We start from the raw sequence: 13,026 nt of genomic DNA on the forward strand, positions 1-13,026 counted from the left end.
AAGGAGACATATGACCTCTTCATATGTTATCCACAGTTGAAGTATTACTTTGAATTGAAAAGGCTTCTAGTTCAGTCACATGTTGGTCTATAAGATTGTTTTAAAGTTGGTTTAATCCAAGGTGTGATTCTGATATAAATAATAAGGTTTTTAAGATGGAGAGAATAAAAGATGTGCTAAGAATGGCCTTCTTTCCATTGGCACAACTCTACAACACCAGCCTGATCACGTGATTATTTCTGTCCCTTTCTTTATCTTCAGATAGATACTTACTCTTTCTGCATCATCAGGAATAGGACCAATGCTTTCTTTGAACTGATTTTTGATTTCTTTGTCTTTACTCTCTGCAGCTTAAAGAACAAGATCTGGGTGAATGAGTTTAGGTAAGTTGATCTCTTTCTCTGCTTTCAGTTCTCCCTGGCACCTCTAGCTCAGGAGAATGATTTTGATGCAGGTATCTTGGATCAAAGGAAGTTGCTGGTTTGAGGATTGTTTGGTGCTCACACACTCTTGGGTGCCACCACACTGTGGGCAGGACAAAGGCCCTGCAGAACTTGGGGAGAACACAGAGGTACAGACAGATTTAGACTAGACTTGCTTTGGAGTTTTTGCATAGAGCATCTCTGCTTGGTACCAGCTTCCATTTCAGAGGCCTCTGAAATATTTGGTGTACTGATTTCCTTGAGGAGATTCAGAAATCTCTTGTGGGTCACTTGGGATTTAAACTAAGTACAATGTTGTGATGGGAATATCTATCTTAGTTATGCTTCCCCCCCAAATCAAGTTCCCAAGGGTTCCTAGGGACTCAAGGACTGTCTTTTAGGCCTTTAACGTGGGACCAGGAAAGTCTTGGAGGAATTAAGAGGCATCCAAACCATCTATTTTCACTGTCTTTCAGTAGAACTGTCCTTCTGGGTTTTGAGGGAACAGGTGGGACTAGGAAGGAAGAATCTTTGAAGGGAATCCATATATCACGGAAAAATGAGATAACTGATGTGATTGCCTCAGGGACCCCAAAGGGTCCCTGTTATTGGTTCTTCCTAAGGGCCAGGACCCCTGGAACTCTGGGCAGAGCAGACACAGGCCCCTATCTCTATAGTGGCCCTAGTGCTAGAAAGGGCTGAGCCCTGTCTATTAGCCTTACCTAGGCCATGCTGGACAGTGTTCCTCACCACTCACCCTGACTCCCCTCTGCTCGCCTCCACAGCCAAGTTCAGGCCTGAGCCACCATGGTGGAAGGAGCATCTGTGAGAAGAATGGCCATTCTTTCCTCAATGTCACAGATGTCTAGCTCTGTGTAATCAGGCCAGGTCCTCCCCGCCAGGCAGGAACCATGAGGGTTAAGAGATTGCCAGAATCCATTAGAGGAGGCCGAGGTGTAACTTAACTGAGTAAAATTTTAGTCCAACTTTGTATAGGAAACTTGTCTCAGTGAAGCTTGTAGGCCCTCATGTGGCATCTGCTGCTGAGTGATATTGTGCACCACACTGTCTAGGTTTTAATGTCAGGCTGTTCTTTTAGGTATGGCGGATTTTCCCTGGGTGTCAGCAATTCTCAAGCACTTCCTCCGAGTCGAGAAGTTAATAATGCCATCAAGCTAGTGAAGAAGCACTTGAAGCTGGCCAAGGTACAGTATCCATCCTGAGACATGTCAAAATGGGCCCAGTGCTGCTGGGACATGGTGTAGTTGGCAGGTAAATCTGATCACCTAGCAGCTTATTGTGTTGAACATGTTTGAATACAAAGCCCTCAACTTCAAGTAGTGACATGTCAAAATGGGCCCAGTGCTGCTGGGACATGGTGTAGTTGGCAGGTAAATCTGATCACCAAGCAGCTTATTGTGTTGAACATGTTTGAATACAAAGCCCTCAACTTCAAGTAGTGATCCGAGCCAGACACAACTGAACCACTGAACTGAATATACTACTCAGTGTATATTTAAAAGCCTGAATGTGTAGATCAAAAACAAATTCAGAGATTTAAAAGCTCTCAGAATAACTAAGTTTGTAAATTTGGCCAGTGCATAAATAAAATGGGCTTCAAACATACTTTTCTAAAACAATCACTGGCTAAACAGGAAATGAATCATTTTCATTTTTAAGCTGGAAGGCTGGTCTTCGGGACCTGATAAGCACTCACTGCATTTCTCTATATCTCAAGTTTCCCATTTTTAATTGAGAATCGAGGCCATCAGATGACATGGACTCTAGGATCCTGGATAGCAGTGATAGTGCTACAGTCTGTAGTTCTGCTTTTGAAGCACAGGCCCACGTGTTTGACACATCTGCACAGAGTCTGGTTGTGGCTTTTGGGATGACGCCAGGGGAACACTCTAAAGAATCCTCATTACCCAGTTATAGCCAGACATTAGAGCTTTGGGACTTTGAGTCATGGGATTTCTCCGTGATTCTTTCAAGATGTGTGGCATCATAGCAAAACATTAGTGCTGTGAATTTTGGGTCACTTGGTTCACAGGAGCCATTCATTTAATGGCTGCAAATTTAATTTCAGTAAAGGAGGTAGTAGTGTTATTGCTTTTGGGAAGACAGGGTTGTCCCGTTGTCCACAGATTCCAGACTTACTGTTGCCCCTTACCTGTGAGAACAAGCCACACCTGAGGCAGGTTTCTGTTGTTTATAGGATGGTTCTGCAGATCGATTTCTCAACAGCTTGGGAAGATTTATGACAGGACTGGACACCAAAAATAACGTCAAGGTAAATCACTGTTTATGCTCTAGTAGCTTCTCGGTGAGCAATAACCCTTATGTACCCTGAATTACTTCTAGCTCATGGTAAAGTAGATAGGGGTATTCATGACAGAAAAGAGCAAACTTAACATTATCAGTGAGGAAGTATAGTATCGTGATTAAGAAAATTTGATCTGTCACCAGACATACCAGGTGAACCATAGTGATCGTGACTAAGTTACTTAACCCCCCCCAAACCTCAGTTTTCACTTCTGTAAAATGGGGACAGTAATTATAGCTATCTCCAAACTGTTGTGAGAATTAAATGAGTTGAAGATATAATGTCTTCAGCACAGTGCCTGGCCACATGGTTAATGGTCAGTATATCCTGTGTGCTATTGTTATTTTGCCATGTTCTCTGACTGTACTGTTTTGTCTTGGTATATGACTGTAATTTCTTTCTGACGTTTATGTGCATGCTGTATGTGCATACCTACTTTTCAGAGCTGGGTTTGGGGGCATTACCTTATGTACCTGGTATGTTTTATTTCAGGTGTGGTTCAATAACAAGGGCTGGCATGCCATCAGCTCTTTCCTGAACGTTATCAACAATGCCATTCTCCGGGCCAACCTGCAGAAGGGAGAAAATCCTAGCCACTATGGGATTACTGCTTTCAATCACCCCCTGAATCTCACCAAGCAGCAGCTCTCAGAGGTGGCTCTGTAAGTATAGCTGTGTCTGAATAGATGGGTGGCCGGGGAGAGAGGAAAAGAGAAGGTATTGGGGAGTCATGGAGTAGGGGAAGGAAACTTGAAGCTGGTTGTAGAGTAACAGTTGCAGAGACAGTTACATCATGGTATGTCTGGGTCGATCCAAGCTCTGAGCAGAAATGACCAGTTTATAAATTGGCTGGCAGGGCTTTTTGCCATGAAGAAGAGAAATGACACAGATATGTAAAAAATCACTACATTTAGTGAATTCATATAAAGCGACTTAAAAAATTGTCAATAAAATCCTAAAATAATTTATCTCAGCATTAATACAAATGTTTAATAAAAAATTTATTTCATTTGTTTTAAAATCACTGCTTTAAACTTGGTGAAATATGCTTTTATTAGCTTTTGTCTTTAAATTCTTGAATTAAGCTGTGTGTGTGTGTGTGTGTGTGTGTGTGTGTGTGTGAAGTTTAAAGCCAGTATGATACAGCCTTTGGAATCATAGAGATCTGGGTTTGAAGCTGGTCTCTAAACTTTGTAGATGTGTGGTGTTAAATGAGGCAATTCATGTAAATTGCCAAGCACAGAGTCACTATTCAAAACATGTTAGATCCCTTTCCTGTATATAAGAGAACATGGCACAGTTATTGTTTCTGCTTGGCTCTGATAGAATATCATTATAGGACACTAGAATCTTTATACTGAGATCCTGTGTAATGGGCTTATAAGACTGTTCTTCATATAATAAGAGTCTGATAAAATTTTTGTTAGATTGATAGGCTACATGTTGTTTCTTTCAAATTTATTTACAGCCAGAAAAAATTAACTTATTCAGTAATTGCACACTAATATTTCTGCTCTTATTCAGTTTTCAAGCCACACCAGTCCTCTGTGTGTGAAAATTTGCAACTTATTGCTCTTACAAGGTCAAGAACAATGGACCAAAGTGAACAGCATTAGGCCACTCTCAGACTTCCTTCATTAGTTTTATTAGAGCAGTGGACTCTTTTTGACCTCAGTAAAATCAGTTTTGCAGTTTTGCATTTGGATTGTCAGGTTTTTTTTTTTTAACTTGTAAGCAATCATCTTTAACAGTAGATAAAATGCATTTGGTGAACAGATGTTTTTCCCTGGGCTGTGCCTTGGATATTTGTGTTTGTGTGTGTGTATGTGTGTGTGTCCTCGTCGATTGAGTCCTCAACTGCATCAAAGAGTCCTCTGATCCTCACTGCCTTTTTCTTTGCAGGATGACCACATCAGTGGACGTCCTCGTGTCCATCTGTGTTATCTTCGCGATGTCTTTCGTCCCAGCCAGCTTCGTGGTGTTCCTGATCCAGGAGCGGGTCAGCAAAGCGAAGCACCTACAGTTCATCAGTGGAGTGAAGCCTGCCATCTACTGGCTCTCTAATTTTGTCTGGGATATGGTAAGGACACAGGCCTGCTGCCTCTTTATAAATCTCCATCAGGACCATGGATCCATATGGATAAGAAAGAACAAGGCCCTGGCTATCCCGGGAAGTGTTCTTGCTAGCTGATGTTGTATGAAAAAGGAAATAGGCAGAGGCAGTTGAGCACTTTCATGACACCAAACATGGCATTGGATACCAGAGCTGATGTCATGTCAAAGGGAAAATCTATCCACAATGACTAAAATTAATGCCACTACCACCTGATTTCCTAGGTGAAAACTTTTGTAAGAAACAGAGAGATGGAAAGACCTTAGTCAAAACTCCATGTCAATGCTTCAAACTTCTCTAATAGGTTAAAACTCCAGAGTCAGGATGTTCTTCACCTTACCAGGAAAGCCACCTGTCATTTGATAACTGTATATTTTACCAGCAGCTTATCTATACATTGCAAATATGTTTTTTTGTGCTGGGCATAATATATTGCTTCTGTTTAGACCACTATGGAGGACTTCAAAAAATTCTGAAGATCTAGTTACTGTAAAGTGGAGTTGAAATATATCTTCTTGTAACTTCCATTAATTATAAGCCACAGAGAGCAAATCTAATTCTTCTCCCGCTAGACAGTCCCTTGGATATTTAAAGACAATTTAACCTAAGTCTTCCCTAGATGAGCTGATATATGAGAAGATATACAGTGCTTTAGAGATTATAAAATAAATTTGAGCAATGATGGTGGAGATGATGAGGATGTCTGTGCTAAATATAGTAAGCCTCTCAGACTTGTCACTGTTCTGATCCAATTGTCCCTCTATGGCCATGTTCCATATTGTTAATGTTTCTTTTGAAAAGCAAAGCCCAGAATTATCCTTGTGTTTAGGCTGTGGTCTGAATGGTTATGAGTCTAGAGGGAGTTGATCTTTATCCCATACTTACATTACTGCAGCAAGGGTATTGCATTTTGGAAATGGCACTGTCTTATTGGCAAATTGTTGGTGAACTAAAACTTCTATTTCACACAAATGATTATTAAGTTGGGTCTCTCTCATTCTACACTGATGCAATTGACTTTTTTGAACCTAAACTTGTATTTATCCCTGTTAAACTATACCTTGTTTAGTGTCCATTTGTTTGTTTTTGTTTTATCTTGATTCAGTAATTACTTCATTAGGTAAACACATACTGAGTGCTCACTGTGTATCTGACTATGCCAGGCATAGGAGATTTAGAGATGAAAGATTGAGTCCTGGAACTCAGGGACATGGCTTATCTTCTTGTGTATTATCTGTCCCTCCTGCTTTAGAACCTCTGAAATTTGCTGTAAGCATGTTTTCTTCCAAGCTGTTGATAAACACATCAAATAGAATGGGAATGAGGCAGAGCCCTGCAGTCTGAAGCTGCAATTCTTCTAACAGCTGACAAATCCACTGTCACCTTCCTGCCTGTGCTTTGCTGTGCCAGCTATGAATTCTTATGATTGTCCTATGGTCAGGTCTTCATTTCTGCATTTTATTGCTTGATACACTGTCAGGACAGACTTTAAATTATTCTCAGTGTGAGGAAGCAATTCTGACATTCATGTTATGAACTCTTACCTCATAAATAGATTACATGTGAGATTGAACTTGGGCAGACTATAATATAGCATTAATGAGGAAACAGACACAATCACCTTCGGGAAGAATAATGGGAACTTATTTGCTGCCTGTGAAATTGAAATTACTCTGACTAGGAATCCATCGTTGAACAAGTTTACTGTGCGTGACACCTTGGTTTAGCTATTGGAAAGACAGAAAGGGCATGCAGTTTATAAAATCAGCCAAGTGTAAAGTGCTTGTCAGAATGTATTGTCCAGTATTTTGATTAATAGTTTATGTGACTTCATTAATTCAAAGTTATTCTCCAATATGTTTATCTGCCCTTTCTTGTCCGATGATGGTGAAGACTTGGGATTTGTTATATATTTGACTTAAAGGTGAACTTTATTTCCTTATTTTCACTTTTAGTGCAATTACGTGGTCCCTGCCACTCTGGTCATTATCATCTTCATCTGCTTCCAGCAGAAGTCGTATGTGTCTTCCACCAACCTGCCTGTGCTAGCCCTTCTACTTTTGCTGTATGGGTAAGGCACCTCTGGGTGGGGAGAATCTCACAATGGGTAAGGCATATGGTGCCCAATGTCAGGGAGGGCAGGGCCTCCAGTGGACATTTATCTCTGTGCCTCACCAGGTGGTCGATCACACCTCTCATGTACCCAGCCTCCTTCGTGTTCAAGATCCCCAGCACAGCCTACGTGGTGCTCACCAGCATAAACCTCTTCATCGGCATTAATGGCAGTGTGGCCACTTTTGTACTGGAGCTTTTCACCAATAATGTGAGTTCTGCAGAAAGAACACCACCTGCTGGGAGGAGCATGTCTGGGAGCCAGAGGACAGTGTTTAATTGTGGTCTTATTCTATCTATCTGTGATATTGATGCTGCTGACTGCTCAGTCCTTTTTTAGATTATCTTTCCTGGGTCCCCACAGCATTTTTCTCTCCTGCTGTGCTTTGTATTTCTCTGATCAAACCTTTCATTTCCTTTTGACAGGTTCTTTTCTTTTTTACTTTCTGTTTCTGTGTTGCTTTTTCCAAGACCTAGTCCTCTGCCATCTTTGCGTTCCACTTTAGACACCATTTCTTGGTGATGCCATTCCATCCCAAAGCTTTTATCACCACCTCTCTCAGAGTCTTTTACAGTTATCTGAGAGTCTTTTATTGTTATCTGCCTTTAGCCTTGGTTGTTCCTTTGAACTCTAGTCTTAAATTTTCACTTGCCTATTTGGATGGCTTCATTTAGATAATTTATAGATATCCCAAACTGGACATGTCTTAATCATCTTTCCCCTCAGAACCTAATATTTGTCTTGCCATTCCTGTCATACTCGGTGGCATTGCCATCCACTCAGCTGCTGAAACTGGCTCTGCCAGAGTCATGCTAGATGCTTTGCTGATGCTTTTTCCCCACATTCAGCTGGTCTTCAGTTCTTCTGGTTACAGATCTCTTAAACAAGGCTCCCTCTCCATGCCTCTTGTCACTGCCTTTGTCCAAACACCTTAGCTTAGCACATAGGCCTTCACAGGTGCACAACTCCTCCTGGCCAGTCCCACCACACCCCTTCCCAGTACCCTGTAAGCTTCAGCCAAGTTGCCCCTTAAACCCTCCACACTACTGTAGGACTGACTGGCTTGAAATGCCATTCTTCTATCACAGGGTCTGGTATTATCTCCCTTACCCTTCAAGACTTAGCTCATATGTGAAGCTTTCCTTACTTGCCCTATAGAAGGTGCTCTCCCCTTTCAATGTATCTCAGAGCCCTCAGTTCATGCCTGTAGTACAACACATATCCACTTATGTAGTAATTTCCTCTTTACTTGTTTCTCTTCCTCAGAGTGGAGACTGTTTCTTACTGACTCTTGCCTCTCCCACACCCTAGGACAGTGCATATAGCATATAGCTCCATGCTCACTTGCTGGACATTTGGCCATTGTTGCCTTGTGGGGTTGTAATAAGTACTTATGCATTCAAGAAGAATTTCTAAAATTCCAGCAAAATCCTAAAACTTAAATATTGATGCAGATATGAACAATTTGCTTTTGAAATGTTAAGCAAATATTTTGTTATGGATTTGCTTTTGATTAAACATAGCTATGTTTCTCAACTTTCTTATTTCTCCATGCTCATAGCATTATTCCAAATTTTCTAAAGAACACAGTGTTATTATGTTATATATTATCAGCTATGCCTGCTGCTATTTATTGGTATCTGAATTCAAAGGTTCGGTTTGTCCCTAGTGAATCAAATTTTTTCTTCACTCCCATATTTCAGACTTTGATAAATTTTTAGCCTAAACTATGAATGATATTGAATCTCTTTTTTTTTTTTTTAGAAACTGAATAACATCAATGATATCCTAAAGTCTGTGTTCTTGATCTTCCCACATTTTTGCCTGGGACGAGGGCTTATTGATATGGTGAAAAACCAGGCAATGGCTGATGCCCTGGAAAGGTTTGGTGAGTGAAGCAGTGGTTGCAGGAGGCTTTAGTGGAGATGACAGTGTGCATGAGCTTTGGTACCCCTTGTTTTGGAAGAATCTGGTGGCTGGGCACAGGATGTTCCCTCGCCCCACTGATAGGGCTCATGCCAGTGCAGCTGGTTGTGGCATGGGTCTTGTGACACACTCTTCGTCTGTGCCTCTGATAGCATTGAGATGTGAGAGGGCAATTTTGGAGGTGAGAAAGCTGGCATTTGATTAGAATGCCATTGTTTGGGTTCATCAGAATCATTGGAAAAGTCAAACTACAGCGTTAGGAATTAGATACAGGCCAGAGAATCAGAAGGAAAGATGCAAACTTTGACAAATCATGGTCCTGCAAATGTGGTCATATATTGCCTTTTACATAGTCTATAAAAGATAATTTACTGCAGCTCTTTCTACCTTTAGAGTAGTTAAAAATATTTCTCATGTGGCCATGTGACTGTCATTCATCCACTGGATATAGTTAGATGGGCCATGTTATTTAAGGAACACAGAAGAGGGAATTTTTTCAATTTGGAGGTACAAAGGAGATGTATAAGGAGGTACAAAGGAGATGTATAAGAAATTTAAGGAATATTTACATAAAACTGGGTGATTTAATTGAGTCACTGGGTTACATTATATGCTACTGAAAGGAGTATCTTTTTAAAGTGCAGCCTAATATTTCTTATTATTAAAACTTATTTATTAAATACTGACCCTAAAAATTACTCTGGATTGTTCACCTTTTCTAAAAGGATTTTTAGCATGTTTCATTAAAAGGGAAATATTAGATATCTTAGACAAAGTTACAGATCTAATACAAGTTGGATCTGAAATTCTTATTGATATGGGGTTATCCTGTTTCCCTAAATCAGACTTGAAAAGTGGTTGCTGTCTTATTTTTTTCTCCCTGTCTCATGGGTGACAGCTGTTGGTGTTTCTAGGAAAATAGATAAATTTGAGCCTAAATTTGAGGAAGGGCTGTGGTTCTTGATGCCCCCATTCTGACCTGATCTCTGCATTGTGTCCATCAGGGGAGAATCGCTTTGTATCACCACTCTCTTGGGACTTGGTGGGACGAAACCTCTTCGCCATGGCTGTGGAAGGGGTGGTGTTCTTCCTCATTACTGTTCTGATCCAGTACAGGTTCTTCATCAGGCCCAGGTGAGCTTTTCCTCAGATTTCTAGGGAACACCTGGTTGATGGTCACAGAGGAGGAGCATTCATCAATGGTGGGTGGATTGAATTGAACTCAAAATAGATAAACTGATTTTCCTAATGTGGGAAGCCCCCAACCCCAAACCCTGCCTATCCTGAAAACTGTGGTGAGCAGATTTTATAAGACTGCTTTAGAGACTGGATCTTTGTCTTGAAAAAAAGAAACAGTTTGAAAGGTTCACTTTTTTTTCCCCTCCCCTTCTAAGAACTGTAAATACAAAGCTTCCTCCTCTGAACGATGAGGATGAAGATGTGAGGCGGGAAAGACAGAGAATTCTTGATGGTGGAGGACAGAATGACATCTTGGAAATCAGGGAATTGACTAAGGTAAGACAGTGAGTACAAGCTATAACAGCTTTTCAATTTTTTTTTTTTAGCTCTATATGCTGGAAATCAGCATTTTTCTCACTTGCTTAATAAAAAAGAGCACGCTTCCCAAAATATGCATCAATATCAAGCTTCTGTCAATTTAATTTTATTTAAAATATTCCATGGAGACTTCTCAATTAAAGAAATCCTACTGAGAATACTTTTGTAATGTAAATTCCCGTTCTTAAATATATTTATTTTATACACCTACATTTATGGGTTAGTTATTAAAACATACTAAGGGCCGGCCCCACGGCTCACTTGGGAGAGTGCAGCGGTGGTAGCGCCCAGGCCGTGGGTTCGGATCCTATATAGGGATGGCCGGTGCACTCACTGGCTGAGTGTGGTGCAGACGACACCGAGCTGAGGGTTAACAATCCCCTTACTGGTCAGAAAAAAAAAAAAAAATTGTACATCTAGTCAAAGTGGAGGTAGGGAGAATAAATGGTTGAAACTGACTTTCAGAATCCAAACAGCTGATATATGTCCATTACTCAGGAGGAGGGTCTGTTTCAGCCCTTTCTAGATGCCAGAATCCCAAAATTTCACTTTTTTGTAATCTGCACAATATTTTGATTGCAAATGTACTCTGTAGAATTTGAAAAATATCTACAATATCTTTATGTTAAATAAAAGAAAAATTAAGTAGATATTGATGACTAGTATGTTTTTTAAAAGACTCAAACTCGTATTAGATTAAAAAATAAAAAGAAACTAACTTTTATTTTGAGCTTCAGAGTCAGTCAGAGGTCAGTTGCCACAGATAGTCCAAGGTTCTTAGTGCATCAAATATGTGGTTTAGTCTTATTGATGAGTAGTATTTTGTAGTGTGTTTGGGTTATAATCCCCTCTTCCACAGTTGCTTGGAAGAGCTGAGTGACTGGGGCTTATGAGTTTTTGCATTTTGTTTGTTGCAGATATATAGAAGGAAGAGGAAGCCTGCTGTTGACAGGATTTGTGTTGGCATTCCTCCAGGGGAGGTAAAGACACTTTGTCTACATTGTGTTTAGCCTTAGTAATTCAGACTATCTCTACCCAATCCAACGACAATGTTTGTACGGTGTGAAAGTGGCTTTTTAAGGCTTCTCTGCTTATGCCTGTGTGTAACAGTCAGTCACTGAGAGGATGGGGACCCTGTACGTTCAAAGAGGATGATTTTGGATAATCTCATGCAGTTTAAGAAAAGCACGCACATCCAAAATGTGCTTTTGCGATCCATTTGAAATTATGATGATGTTCAAATAGATTTTTAAAAAACAGATATTTTTCTTTTTCATTCCTGTTTGTGTTCTTTTATACCTGTTAGCAAGATTAGGTGGTGTAATTTGACTAGTTGGCTCTCATTGCTGTTTTTCACACATCAACCTTGGCCTCAACCTGACAACTTAAATAATATTTACAAATATGCCCACACTTAAAATGGTTCCATTATAAAATATATATTTAGAAATCTCTATGATGTCTTAAAACCAAGAAAATACTCATATTTGATTCTTCATTGATATTTAAGAATGATGTTTTAGGATCATGTTGTACAAAAACTAAGTTGAGGTGGCTATCTCTTAAAGGGTCATTCATACTCAGATTCTAGTAGTTTGCTTACCCCATCTTACTTTTTCAGTGCTTTGGACTTCTGGGAGTTAATGGGGCTGGTAAATCATCAACATTTAAGATGTTGACTGGAGATACCAGTGTTACCAGAGGAGACGCTTTCCTTAACAAAAATAGGTGAGCAAAAAAGTGGCCTGTATTTTGCCACAAAAACCTTTTTTTTAAGTTTATTTAAAGAAATTGTTATTTTTCTGATTATAACAGTAATATTTACAGTTCATAAAAATGTTGAAATACAGTGAAGTGTAAAGAAGAATATAAAAATCATCCAAAATTTCACTACCTGGAGATTACCACTATTTACGTTTTTTTTTTTTTTTTTTTAAAGTCTCATGCTATACTTTTAACAGCTTTATTCAGGTATAATTTATATACCATATAATTTACTTGTTTTAAGAGTATAATTCAATGATTTTTAGTAAATTCACAGCATTGTACAATCATTCCCACAATCCAGTTTTAGAACTTTTCCATCATCCCAAATCTATCTTATATACACATATAAATGTATCATAAAATTGAAATTATATGGTATATAGATTTTACCTAGATTTTTATATAGATTATATGGTATATAGATTAGTTTTTATTGTTAGTGAGTTTATTATGAATATTGCCTAATGGGTTATATATTCTTAGATGTAGAATTTTACATTATTACATAAAATGGCCCTAAGTACATATACCTATAATTTATTTAATCAATTCTTTATAAATGTTGTACATTTATTAGTTTCCATTTTTCACTATGTGAATATGTCCTTGTATACAGCTTTTATTATTTCTCTTATTCATCTAGTATTATTTTCATTATTTGAAAATCTCTACAAGGAAAAAGGGTATGTACCTTCCAAATTGTCCTCCTCTCTAAAGGGCGTAGCAATTAATGAAGCCATCATTAGGCCATTTTTCTGAGACTGAACAGGTCACTAAACAATCTGATCTTTGGGGGTACAAC

The 13,026-nt window shown here is 39.3% G+C and overlaps 1 protein-coding gene across 1 annotated transcript in view; it reads left to right on the forward strand.

The window, feature by feature from the left end:
* Positions 1 to 13,026, forward strand: part of ABCA1 (ATP-binding cassette, sub-family A (ABC1), member 1) — a 149,520-nt gene that overhangs the window by 124,101 nt on the left and 12,393 nt on the right. Inside the window, exons 32-43 of the mRNA XM_008587847.1 lie at positions 262 to 383; positions 1,522 to 1,627; positions 2,641 to 2,715; positions 3,241 to 3,410; positions 4,651 to 4,828; positions 6,817 to 6,932; positions 7,040 to 7,184; positions 8,739 to 8,862; positions 9,905 to 10,034; positions 10,295 to 10,415; positions 11,375 to 11,437; positions 12,079 to 12,185. Coding sequence (XP_008586069.1) covers positions 262 to 383; positions 1,522 to 1,627; positions 2,641 to 2,715; positions 3,241 to 3,410; positions 4,651 to 4,828; positions 6,817 to 6,932; positions 7,040 to 7,184; positions 8,739 to 8,862; positions 9,905 to 10,034; positions 10,295 to 10,415; positions 11,375 to 11,437; positions 12,079 to 12,185 — 1,457 coding nt within the window. The remainder of the gene's footprint in view (positions 1 to 261; positions 384 to 1,521; positions 1,628 to 2,640; positions 2,716 to 3,240; positions 3,411 to 4,650; positions 4,829 to 6,816; positions 6,933 to 7,039; positions 7,185 to 8,738; positions 8,863 to 9,904; positions 10,035 to 10,294; positions 10,416 to 11,374; positions 11,438 to 12,078; positions 12,186 to 13,026) is intronic.

This window comes from Galeopterus variegatus, unplaced genomic scaffold (genome assembly GCF_000696425.1).
Source record: "Galeopterus variegatus unplaced genomic scaffold, G_variegatus-3.0.2 Scaffold4570, whole genome shotgun sequence".
Taxonomy (NCBI): Eukaryota; Metazoa; Chordata; class Mammalia; order Dermoptera; family Cynocephalidae; genus Galeopterus; species Galeopterus variegatus.